Source organism: Hyperolius riggenbachi, chromosome 3 (assembly GCF_040937935.1).
Source record: "Hyperolius riggenbachi isolate aHypRig1 chromosome 3, aHypRig1.pri, whole genome shotgun sequence".
Lineage (NCBI taxonomy): Eukaryota > Metazoa > Chordata > Amphibia > Anura > Hyperoliidae > Hyperolius > Hyperolius riggenbachi.
The window spans coordinates 486,549,034-486,562,108 of NC_090648.1; the positions used below are offsets into that span (position 1 = coordinate 486,549,034).

General features: G+C 47.9%; 2 protein-coding genes across 4 annotated transcripts in view; one reads left to right on the top strand and one right to left on the bottom strand.

The window, feature by feature from the left end:
• Positions 1-13,075, bottom strand: part of LOC137564357 (damage-control phosphatase ARMT1-like) — a 98,624-nt gene that overhangs the window by 78,255 nt on the left and 7,294 nt on the right. The window contains exon 2 of the mRNA XM_068278136.1: positions 10,374-10,552. The gene's annotated coding sequence lies outside the window, so the exon portion shown is untranslated. The remainder of the gene's footprint in view (positions 1-10,373; positions 10,553-13,075) is intronic.
• Positions 1-13,075, top strand: part of LOC137564358 (troponin I, slow skeletal muscle-like) — an 80,263-nt gene that overhangs the window by 54,855 nt on the left and 12,333 nt on the right. For all 3 annotated transcript variants that reach the window (XM_068278137.1, XM_068278138.1, XM_068278139.1), the window contains exons 4-6: positions 3,241-3,372; positions 6,400-6,489; positions 7,744-7,917. In XM_068278137.1, coding sequence (XP_068134238.1) covers positions 3,241-3,372; positions 6,400-6,489; positions 7,744-7,917 — 396 coding nt within the window. The remainder of the gene's footprint in view (positions 1-3,240; positions 3,373-6,399; positions 6,490-7,743; positions 7,918-13,075) is intronic.

Below are 13,075 nucleotides of genomic sequence, written 5' to 3' on the forward strand. Positions count from 1 at the left end.
AGCTTTTCCAACTCACTAAAGTCCTCAAAACGTCTGCTCTGTAAGTGGGTCTGCAAGCACGAGGTACCCAACTTGAGCAGATCGCGACCTCTGCTGAGACTGACACCGCAACTGTTGCAAATTGCACGTGTCACTTCCACTGGGCACTTGGTGAAGTACCGCTAGACTGGGGACTTCAACCTGCTCTTTGAGCTTGAGGGCTGGGGTTTTTGGGTGCCCTTGGAGGATTGTGCCTTTTTTGTTTTAGTTGGAGGTTTGCTGCGGGTGGTGGTAGCGGCTGAAGCAGCAGGCTGTGGCTCCTGCCTTCCACGCCCTGTGCTGGCTGCCTTGCTGCTGCCGGGCCTCTGCGTCAGAGACGCCTCCTCCTCCGATGACGAGCTGGTGGTACTGGTGGCACATAGGAAGGATCCAGCAAGTCCTCATCATCAACCCCAAACATATCCTGTGAGCCCGCCTCGAACAACTCCTCTACCCCAACATCCCCTGCATCATGCCCCTCCTCATCAGCACCAACCACAAACCGCTGCACCTCAACCTCCTCCTCCTCGCATGATGATGTCCCCATTATCTCCTGCTCAAACTGCTCCACAATATCCCTGTACACAGCTGCAGTCACTGGGGTGAAGACCGAGCTCAGTGAAGATAAACAATTTCATCCATCCTACTCCTGAAAAAATGTATTCATTCATTTAGTGACAGGAGCCCCCCAGTTAGGTAGTGAGTAACAGGGACCCCCAGTTAGGTAGTGAGTGACAGCAGGGACCCCCAATTAGGTAGTGAGTGACAGGGACCCCCAGTTAGATAGTGAGTGACAGCAGGGACCCCCAGTTAGGGAGTGACAGCAGGGACCCCCAGTTAGATAGTGAGTGACAGCAGGGACCCCCAGTTAGGTAGTGAGTGACAGCAGGGACCCCCAGTTAGATAGTGAGTGACAGCAGGGACCCCCAGTTAGATAGTGACAGCGGGGACCCCCAGTTAAGTAGTGAGTGACAGTAGAGACCCCCAGTTAGATAGTGAGTGACAGCAGGGACCCCCAGTTAGGAAGTGAGTGACAGCAGGGACCCCCAGTTAGATAGTGACAGCAGGGAGCCCCAGTTAAGTAGTGAGTGACAGCAGGGACCCCCGTTAGGTAGTGAGTGATAGGCGCCCCCCCCCATTAAGTAGTGAGTGACAGGTGCCCCCAGATTAGGTAGTGAGTGACAGGGCCGCCATCCTGCCTTTAAAATGTAATCGCGGGGGCGGCGGATGCCAGACAGGAGGACAAAGCCACAAACTAAGGCTGTCAGACGGACACCAACCGGGAGCCCAAATGAAGCGCGTGCAGGGGGCGGAGTTACCACGCTCGCTCGCTCGCTCCAGCCCCCTGCGGCTACCTCCACAGTCCACACTATCCCACACCGGCACGCCCCCTGCCAGGTGCTGCTCAGCGACAGCGGCGCTTGTGATTGGGCAGGGGGCGGTGCAGGAGAGGACTGTCAGCACCACCCACGTTTAACAAAAGATTCGGGGCACCCATGTAGGGCACTCCCCAAACTGAGATCCGTGGAACCCCTGAGGCATATTGGGGGCACGTGCCACCAACAAATAGTGCTAGTGACGCGCCTGGTAACAGCCATGTACAGCAGCCCCTCCCAGTCTATGTGCAGCCCCCTGTATGTGTAACATCCATGTACTGCAGCCCCTCCCAGTCTATGTGCAGCCCCCTCTATGTGTATCATCCATGTACAGCAGCCCCTCCCCATCTATGTGCAGCCCCCTCTATGTGTAACATCCATGTACAGCAGCCCCTCCCAGTCTATGTGCAGCCCCCTCTATGTGTAACATCCATGTACAGCAGCCCCTCCCCGTCTATGTGCAGCCCCCTCTATGTGTAACATCCATGTACAGCAGCCCCTCCCAGTCTATGTGCAGCCCCCTCTATGTGTAACAGCCATGTACAGCAGCCCCTCCCAGTCTATGTGCAGCCCCCTCTATGTGTATCATCCATGTACAGCAGCCCCTCCCCGTCTATGTGCAGCCCCCTCTATGTGTAACATCCATGTACAGCAGCCCCTCCCAGTATATGTGCAGCCCCCTCTATGTGTAAGAGCCATGTACAGCAGCCCATCCCAATCTATGTGCAGCCCCCTCTATGTGTAACAGCCATGTACAGCAGCCCCTCCCAGTCTATGTGCAGCCCCCTCTATGTGTAACAGCCATGTACAGCAGCCCCTCCCAGTCTATGTGCAGCCCCCTCTATATGTAACAGACATGTACAGCAGCCCCCTCCCATTCCATGTGCAGCCCCCTCTATGGGTAACAGCCATGTACAGCAGCCCCTCCCAGTCTATGTGCAGCCCCCTCTATGTGTAACAGACATGTACAGCAGCCCCCTCCCATTCCATGTGCAGCCCACTCTATGTGTAACAGCCATGTACAGCAGCCCCTCCCAGTCTATGTGCAGCCCCCTCTATGTGTAACAGCCATGTACAGCAGCCCGTCCCAGTCTATGTGCAGCCCCTTCTATGTGTAACAGACATGTACAGCAGCCCCTCCCATTCCATGTGCAGCCCCCTCTATGTGTAACAGACATGTACAGCAGCCCCTCCCATTCCATGTGCAGCCCCCTCTTCCATGTGTGTCATCCATGTACAGCAGCCCCTCCCATTCCATGTGCAGCCCCCTCTTCTATGTGTATCATCCATGTACAGCAGCCCCTCCCATTCCATGTGCAGCCCCCTCTATGTGTAACAGACATGTACAGCAGCCCCTCCCATTCCATGTGTAGCATCCTCTTCCATGTGTGTCATCCATGTACAGCAGCCCCCTCCCATTCCATGTGCAGCCCCCTCTATGTGTAACAGACATGTACAGCAGCCCCTCCCATTCCATGTGCAGCCCCCTCTTCCATGTGTAACATCCATGTACAGCAGCCCTTTCCCCTCCCACCCCATGTGTACCCCCCTCCCATTCCATTTGTAGCCGCCTCTATGTGTATCATCCATGTCCAGCAGCCCCTCTCTTTCTTGAACAGCTCGCATGGACATTAGCTTCCCTTTTTCATGTGTTCCTCCCCATTTGCAGCCTCCTCTTTCATATGTGTGAACCTCTTTTCCATGTCCAGGTGCCCCCTTGGGTTGCAGCCGCCCAAGGCCCGGGCCTCTGGGGCCTTTTCAGATATCCGGCCCTGCCTAGTAATGGATATTAGTGACTGGTTCTGAGACTCGTGTATTTCATGCGTTATTCTCTGTATTTCGGCAGACACTTATGCTTCAGAAGGCCACAGATGATCTGGAAAGAGAGAAAAAGGAAACGGAAGAAGAGAAAGCCAGAAATCTGTCCGAGAAGGTCCCTCCCCTGCAGTGCGGCGGGCTGAATCTACAGCAGTTACAGGTAACTAATATCATTCATTCTTCCCTTCCCTGACAATCCGCCCCAGCGCTAAAGGGGTGTTCCTTTACTTGTTGAGACAACAGCGGCGTCTTTGGTTGCTGCACAGGCTCCTCCCCCATCCCATCAGTATCCACATAAAGTAGTCAGAGAGGAACTGGAGCGGGGCGGCAGCCAGTGTTTCTTTTTCTGACCCCGCCTACCTTCCCACTTACGTATTTCTCTTTGTCACCAGTACCACAGCTCAGCAGAGTCTGATCTTCCCATCTCTTCTCAATGTGTAATAAAAAAAATCAAAAACAAAACATCTTCCCCGCCCCCACAGGCACCCACTGCTGCTGATGACACCTCATTTAGCTTATGCTTAGTGCCAGGGGTGGGCTAGCCCATCGCTTGAAGCTGCCATTCATCTTTTTGGGTGAACATTGGAGAAGGAATACCAGAAAACTAGTGCAGAGTTTGATCCCTTTCCAAGCTAGATAAAATCGCATCAAATTTGCATAGCATTGGGATCAACTCCCAGTATAAAATCCAACATTCCAATCTACAATATTCTGTATTCCAATCGACCATAGAATCATTTCAGAGCGATTTTCTCTACATACTACATGGTGTTCTGCACAATTTGATCGTAATGGGAACCTTAAAGGGGAACTGAAGAGAGGTATATGGAGGCTGCCATGTTTATTTCCTTTTAAGCAATACCAGTTGCCTGGCAGCCCTGCTGATCCTCTGCCTCTAATACTATTAGCCATAGCCCCTGAACAAGCATGCAGCAGATCAAGTGTTTCAGACTTTAACCTCCTTAGCGGTAACCCCGTGTGTGACACGGGGTAAGCCGCCGGAGGGTGCCGCTCAGGCCCTGCTGGGCCGATTTACTTAATTTTTTTTTTGCTGGACGCAGCTAGCACTTTGCTAGCTGCGCCAGCACCCCGATCGCCGCCGCGCGCCCGATCGCCGCTATCCGGTGCGGCGCGCGGCCCCCCCCCCCCAGACCCCGAGCGCTGCCTGGCCAATCAGTGCCAGGCAGCGCCGAGGGGTGGATCGGGTCTCCCAATGACGTCCCGACGTCGCTGACGTCGGTGACGTCATTCCGCCCCATCGCCATGGCGACGGGGGAAACCCTCCAGGAAATCCCGTTCTTTGAACGGGATTTCCTGATCGCCTATCGCCGGAGGCGATCGGCGGGGCTGGGGGGATGCCGCTGAGCAGCGACTATCATGTAGCGAGCCCTCGGCTCGCTACATGATTTAAAAAAAAAATAATTAAAAAAAAACTGCTGCGCTGCCCCCTGGCGGTATTTTTCATACCGCCAAGGGGGTTAAAGTCAGATCTGACAAGACTAGCTGCATGCTTGTTTCTGGTGTTATTCAGATACTACTGCAAAGAAATAGACCAGCAGGGCTGCCAGGCAACTGGTATTGAATAAAATGAAATAAATATGGCAGCCTCTGTATACCTCTTACTTCAGTTCCCCTTTAAAAGGTAAACATCTGCCTTTATCCTAGCAGCTGGGCCAGTCTTTCATGCACCACCTTGCATGATAGACGCGAAACTTTAATTTCAGTGCTTGACTTTATTGGGTTTTGCAATGGAAGCTTTATGATGCTGGAAATATTCCGCCAGAGTTTGGAAGCGACTCGAGACGAGTTTGTAAAGCGTCTGAAGAGCTAATCTGCATCATAACGAGAATCTGTATAATTATCACATGATATACATATCACGCTGGCGGTGTCTAAACACAACATGATCATTAGCTCATTGTGTGCTGTGTACAATGTTATAAGTTTATACAGTGTCTTATATTGGTACCTTTTACCATGAGCTGTATCTATCACTTATACTTTATTTGGCAATAAAAAATGAAGTTTAAAGGATTAGCAGTTGCTTGATTACAGTGACTTGCACTTTATTACCCACATTTTCGTTTTATAATTGGTAAAGCATAACGCTAACTGAAAACTGAACGAGCCAATAGGTGAATGTAAACAGTGTAAAGAAGGAAAATGGTGGAATGTGCTTGCCACTCTAATGCAGCTTGCTTCCTGCCCTCTGTGGATTTAGCAGGTGGGTGGGTCAGTCAGGACTCAGGAGTGACCATGTGACCCCCAAATTTACAAGAGCAATATAGGTTGGCATTACAGAAAACTTGACTAAAGGTAGTGGCAGAGGGCGGTGACAAAAGTAGTAACAGGGGAGGACAGGGGTGATTCTCTCATGAAGCAAGGTGAAACATTTGCATTAGGTGCGGAGATTGCAGCATTTTTGTATCAGCATGCAGTCAGTCAGTCAGCATGCAGTCAGAGTAGGAGGAGAAGCGAGAGGAGAGCGAGGTGAAGAAGTCATCATTGGGAAAAAGCAGCTTGTTGTGCTATGTGAGGAGTCTGGCAGTGAGTGAGGAGGGGGGAGGCAGGAGAGCAGCAGTGTTTCATTTGACTTGCACAGCAGAAGGGAGGAGGTTGCACTGTTGTCCTAACTGAGGAGGGGGCACATCCTCACAAGTTTGCCTCAGGCAGCAAAAAGTCTAGAACAGGCCCTGGGGGCGGAGCATGCAAATACTTTGCACATTTGTTTCTTTAGCTGCAGGGTTTACCTCCTACCTCATCTATATTCAGATTTATGCATAAGAGATGGGCGGAGCTTGTGTCAGACTGTCACTATGCTGGCACAGTCTACAGCAGACTTGCAGTTAACAGGAAGTGGGAATTTAAGATCTGACATTCTGAACAGGAAGTCTGTCAACGCAGGAGGTGTTGTATCAGTGTGGATAGCTGACAAACACAGCTGCAAAACGCATTTTATAATTAGGGATGCAGTACCAAAATTAGTACTTATTCCTTACACTAAACAACCTGGGTGCTTTCCGAATTTAACAACTTCAATTTTGGGTTTAACTAATCAGGGTAACAGCCAGGGTTGTCACATAGTTTAGAAGTGGGTCAGTAATGGGAGCCTCCATAATGTACTCAGGCTTAATACTCGTATGCAGTTTGATTTGGCTCACCAGTTTTCCCTTTTCTCTTTTTCCAGGAATTGTGTGTAAAACTTCACAAACAGATCGATGCTGTGGATGAGGAACGCTATGACATTGAGACGAAAGTCAAAAAGAACTCCTTGGACGTAAGACTGCAATAATGCATATTTTATCTGTATTAAAGGAAACCTGTCTCTGAAGCCTTTTATTAGCAACGCCTCTAGTAGTTTTAAAGAATACTTATACTTAAGGGTGCTTAAAATCTCCTAAAGCGGAGGCCTAATGAATGATGCAGTATAGTTTATTACATACAAGCTGCAGTGCATATATACCTAGAATGTTCATTGACTGAAATAATTGTATCTGATCATTTTGGGTGACATTTTAGGCACAACCATTGTGTAGACTGGGCTATTTACAGGCCAGCCTGTTCCATTGAATGGGAGGGGGGGGGGGGGGGGGGGAATAAGCAGAATGCATTTCAATGCAGGAGCAACAGTAGCGCTGACCAAGGATTTTACAGCCTGGTCAGTCACAAAAGGGGAGGCCACTGACATCATGGGACACCTGTACAAACGAGATCTCTGCTGTTGCTCTATGCCTATACTGATAGTAATCTAGCTGCAGTGTGTGCTAATTTCTTCAACTTTCAGTATGTACAGTATGAGCTGTTACTCTGTGCCTGTTCTGATAGTAAACTAGCTGCAGTGTGTGCGGATCGCTGCTACCCCCAGTATGTACAGTATAAGCTGTTACTCTTTGCTTATACTGATAGTAAACTAGCTGCAGCATGTGCTGATCCCTGCTACTCCAGATATTATGTATAGTACAAGCTGTTACTCTGTGTCTGTACTGATAGTAAACTAGCTGCAGTGTGTACTGATCTCTGCTACCGCCAGTTTGTATAGTATAAGCTGTTACTCTGTGTCTGTACTGATCGTAAACTAGCTGTAGTGTGTACTGATCTCTGCTACTGCCATTTTGTATAGTATAAGCTGTTACTCTGTACCTGTACTGGTAGTAAACTAGCTGCACTGTGTGCTGATCTCTGCTGCTTCCAGTATGTACAGTATAAGCTGTTACTCTGTGTCTGAACTGACAGTAAACTAGCTGCAGTGTATGCTGATCTCTGCTGCCTCCGGTATGTACAGTATAAGCTGTTACTCTGTGCTTGTACTGATAGTAAACTAGCTGCAGTGTGTGCTGATCTCTGCTGCTTCCAATATGTACAGTATAAGCTGTTACTCTGTGTCTGTACTGACAGTAAACTAGCTGCAGTGTGCGCCCGTCTCTGCTACCTCCTGTATCTACTGTATAAGCTATTGTATAGTATGCACAATATTGTATAGCATGCTAACAGCAACCATTAGGAAATAATAATGACTTTCCTTGTCTCATAGATTGACGGCTTAAACCAGAAGATTTTCGACCTGAAAGGAAAATTCAAGCGCCCCAACCTGCGCAGAGTGCGCATATCCGCAGACGCCATGCTGAAAGCCCTGCTGGGATCCACGCATAAGGTCTCCGTAGATTTACGTGCCAACCTGAAGTCAGTGAAGAAGGATGATGAGAAGGTAAGACGCCCGCGGCACAGAAAACACAGACAGGTGTAACACGGCATGCAGGTGAAATGGGCAGTAACGGCGGGGTCCACCGACTGCGTAAAGCAAGATAGTCATTCTTGGCCAGATTCCCACTCACCAGACCCTCGAGCAGGAGTCTCGCTCTGTAGTGACTAGCGAGGGTTAATGACATGCTAATGTTTCTGACACTAAAGGCTGGGGCACGCTTGAAGTCGCAAAACGCAATTGCGATCGCTAAGGGCTCTTTCACGTTAGACAAAGCGTGCAGGAGCCGTTTCCTGCACGCGTTCAATAGGCTGCGGCGTGTCGTCGGGATGTTGCGGCGGTAGTAATTAATTAACCCGACGGGAAAAAGCAGATTCCCAATGATAAAAAGCTCCCGGGTGCGTCATACCGCAACGCATCAAAACGCAGCGTCGGGTGTGAAAGGTAAAATGAAAGTCTATGGACTGTCATTTTACCTTGGTTAACGCAAAGTTTCGACTTTGCGTTGAAATGCCGAAAAAGGGCTCTAGTGTGAAAGAGCCCTAAGCACTTTTTGTATCAATTTAAAGAGGACCTGAACTCTTGCACAGGAGGGCAGGAAAACCTAAAAAGGTTTGAGAAGCACTGTCCTAGGAGAAAATGTTTCATTTTCTTTTTAAAATAACTTTTAAAGAATTTGCAACTAACAAAGAATCAAAAAGTAGGTGAAAAAGTCCTGTCAAAATAATTTTGCGTATTTTCTTGCTTGCTGAAGGTTTAGTGTACCCGAGGCGGTGCCATGGGGGCAGATGGAACACAGAGGCATGCTCCATGACATACCTCTGTATCCCCCCGACGCCACTCTCTGTCCCCCGACCGCCGCACTGTCAACCCCCCCCAAATTCCCGACATGCGATTGTCGCCAATCTCGAGGGGGAAGGGAGGAGAGGTATACCCTGCTCAAACGTCCACTGTTATTTTAGGCTTTCCCCGGCTGTCATTGGGCAGCTCTGTCTCTCCCTGGCCACTCCCCCACCTCTCTGCACGCTGTTCTGTTTACAGAGCAGCTCTTCTAGTGTCGTGGCCCCAGGGGACACAGAAAGGAAAGTGAGCCCTAGCAGGCCACAGGAGTGGCGGAGAGCAGCGGGGATTGCAGCTAGCTGATCCGTCCAGCCCAACAGATTAGGTAGCATTGTTTATTTTTCTGCTCCTGTGTGGACAGATCAAAGACAAATCATTCCAGCCCCCACCCTGTGTCTGACGACTCTACAAGCAAGGGCAGGGGGAAGAGGCAGGAGGAAAACACAGGAAGTTTTGAATCAGAATAATACCATTTATTGGCTAATTTAAAAGAAAAACAGTAAGCTTTCAGCTCGTAAGCATTCTTCATTCGCTATTCCTGTTGACTGACAATGTTAGAACATAGAATGAGAAGGAGGTAGGCCCAGTGCACACCAAAAACCTCTAGCAGATCTGCAAAACGCTAGAGGTTTTTGAAGCAGATTTCAGAGCGTTTTCAAAACATGCCTAGCGTTTTTTGGAGCTTTTTTGTGTAGCAGATTACAAATATTGTTACAGTAAAGCTGTTACTGAACAGCTTCTGTAACAAAAACGCCTGGCAAACCGCTCTGATCTAGCATTTTTCAGAGCGGTTTTCCAATTTCCTATACTTTAACATTGAGGCAGAAACGCCTCAGAAAAATGCTGCAGCCCCCGAGTTTGCGTTTGTGGAAAAAACGAACCGCTCTGGTGTGCACCATCCCATTCACTTTCATTAGCCAAGCGGTTTTCCCCCTGCAAGCGTTTTAAAAAACGCTCCAGAACCGCGCACTCTGGTGTGCACCAGCCCGTAGAGAGATTTTTTTGCAAACATAAGAGTCATTGAGATACATTAATTACAAGGGATCTTGCAAGGATTGTGAGGTATTTATGGTAAATAGATAAGATCCTTGGCTTACTTAACATCTATATAGACTCAGGCTGACATGGAGAGTTTTTTTTTACAGATCCTATCCTGTTCAGTTAAGCTGCTGGAGCCTGGAAACAGTTAATAGTATGTTACTGGGGGGGGGGGGGGGTGTCTTTAGAGGGGCACAGTGATTCCTAGAGGGGAGGGGGCAGTGCCGCAAAGTAGAGCCGACACTGGTTTGTTGTCTCAATACTTTGGATTTGCGAGGTTACATTCAGCAAACGAGAACCGTGTGATGTTCTGCTAACATGCATTAAGCGTGCAAGAGTCCAAAAACCACTGCTGAAGATGTTTATCCCTGCCCTTAATTAATTGAACATGTAGAAGTATATGTTGAAACACACTTTAGACTGAGATCCTTATCTTAATGGCAAGGTACACGACATCAGTATTTGTTGAAGCGGAGCTTGACAATGAGCGTCTTGCCAAGGGCAACAGATATGGCGGAACCGGTCCCGCTCTGCATAAACTCACACAAAAGCCAAAGGAAAAATCTGTTAATAAATTATTGTACCTGATTGGTTGCCAAGGACGATGTCAGTTTTGATTTAAATCAGTTTGTAAATGTGTTTCCCGGAATTAAAACAAACACACACTCGCGTCCTCCGATGACTTCAGCTCCGCTCAGATATAAGGCCGCAGTTTGGGCGCAGCTTTACAATGCGTCCTGAAGATTATTATTTTAAAGAGGACCTGTAGTGAAAATAACGTAATAACATTGCTTAGGTTTTTTTTTTTTTTTTACAATATTCATTTGCAAATTATTTATTCAGTTTTTGCCCATTGTAATAATCTTTCCTCACCCCAATTTACATTCTGAAAAGTATCACCCGTGGTGACATCTTTACTGCTGACAGGTGCATCATTCAAGAATGTTTGTTTAACCTCCTGAGCGATAATCCCAAGCTGAGCTCGGGGTATGTCGCGCAGGAGGATTTCTCAGGCCCCGCTGGGCTGATTTGCATAATTTTTTTTTCGTGTAAAGTGCTAGCTGCGTGTAACTTCCGATCGCCGCCGCTCGCCGCCGATCCACCGCTACCCGCCGTGCCGCGCAGACCCCCCTCCCCGACCCCTTGCGCAGCCTGGCCAATCAGTGCCAGGCAGCACTGAGGGGTGGATCGGAACTCCCTCTGACGTCACGACGTCCATGACGTCGGTGACGTCATCCCGCCCCGTCGCCATGGCGACCGGGGAAGCCCAGCAGGAAATCCCATTCTGAACGGGATTTCCTGCTTACTCTGATCGCCGAAGGCGATCGGAGTGGGTGGGGGGATGCCGCTGCGCTGCGGCTATCATGTAGCGAGCCCTGGGCTCCCTACATGATTTAAAAAATAAAAAAATTTAAAAAATAGTGCTGCGCCACCTCCTGGGCGATATAATTGTATCGCCCAGAGGGTTAATAAGAGTTCCAAACCCAGAACACAATATACCTGGTCTCTCAGAATACTCCGCGAGATGAATTCTGCCTAGCTAAACAGCCTAGGCTGTGACATCACTGGGAGGGGGGGCTACATACCAATATACAGCAATATATACATACCTCCCAACTTTTTGAGATAAGAAAGAGGGACACTTACGCCACACCCCTTCATTAGAAAAATATGTTGTGTTATAATTCATACCACACTGGTTCTTTCTATCCTGGTTCATATTGCTTGCTTGCATATTAACACTTAAAAATAAAAATATATCAATTCAAAGGATGGGAATAAAGTTTAGAGTCAATTAAACAAATTTTTCAGTAGAGAAATAGATATATTTACACAGATCTGTACATCAGCCCTGAAAGAGGGACAAATGAGGAAGAAAGAGGGACACAGGGATTTGGTTCCCAAAGAGGGACTGTCCTGCTTGAAAAAGAGATAGTTGGGTGCTATGTATATAGACAGTGTACTCCCCAGAATTGTTTTCCAGCTGGGTGGCATGAAAAAGTAGCCGGGTGGGGCGTGATGAGAGAGTGCAGAGCTGTTGCTTCTTTGAGCAATTCTGCTTACAGCAGAGGAGGAGGTGAGCCGATAACAGCCGGGTGATCATCAAAACTAGCCAGGTTAAGCACCCGGCTAAAAGAGCCTGGGGAGAACACTGTATAGATATTGGTTTCCGACACTGGACCAGAAAAATTATCATAAAAGTGGGTGTCCTGAATATGTTACTGCATTCCACTATATGTCAATACAGGGTCAAGAATTGTGCATTAAAAAGGATTTGCAATATAATGCTATACAATTTTGTGTTAGATAGATAGATGGTTCGATACATAAGTTCCGTCATGTCCGATATTATTTCCGATCGTTTTTCTGGTCAATTTCTCCTAAAAGTGAATGGAAATTGATTAGAAAAAGCAAATGTTTGCTTTCCTAAAACAGAAAGAATTTGCGATAATTCAGGTTGGAGTGAGCTCGAGATGTCTCCCACAATGCACCACTGCTGAATATATGCAAATTAACTATTCTACCCTTAGAAGCTAAACACACCTCCAGAACCGCTGGAATGCAATGATGTGTTAGCTTGTTAATTTGTACAGAGCCATAATAATCCAACATGCATACAGACTGTTTTGGATTGTTTGATCCTCATCAGTGCATGGCATGGATTAATTTGGCTCTATGGAGTAGGGCTTGTAAATCCGAGAGGCACAGACTAACCAGCAAGCTCATGGTGACCCAGAACTCATTGGAGTGTGTAAGGGACTACAATGGTCCTAAAAGCCCCCTTACTAAGATGTTAAGAAAAACAAAAGTTTGCTTTCCTAAAACAGAAAGAATTTGCGATAATTCAGGTTGGAGTGAGCTCCGAGATGTCTCCCAGGCACAACTGCTGAATATATGCAAATTAGCCATTGTACCCTTGGTTAATTTGCATATATTCAGCAGTGGTGCTCTGGGAGACATCTCGAGCTCACTCCAACCTGAATTATCGCAAATTCTTTCTGTTTTAGGAAAGCAAACTTTTGTTTTTCTTAACATCTTAGTAAGGGGGCTTTTAGGACCATTGTAGTCCCTTACACACTCCAATGAGTTCTGGGTCACCATGAGCTTGCTGGTTAGTCTGTGCCTCCCTGATTAGAAAAGATAAGAGAATCAAGCGGAAAATCAAGCAGAAAATCGATCAGATGGAAAAACGACCGAAAAAACGCATCGTGTGTACCTAGCATAAGACACAGAAACTGCATGTTCTCCAGTCCAGACATTCTTATGTACTGATAACTGCCTAGTA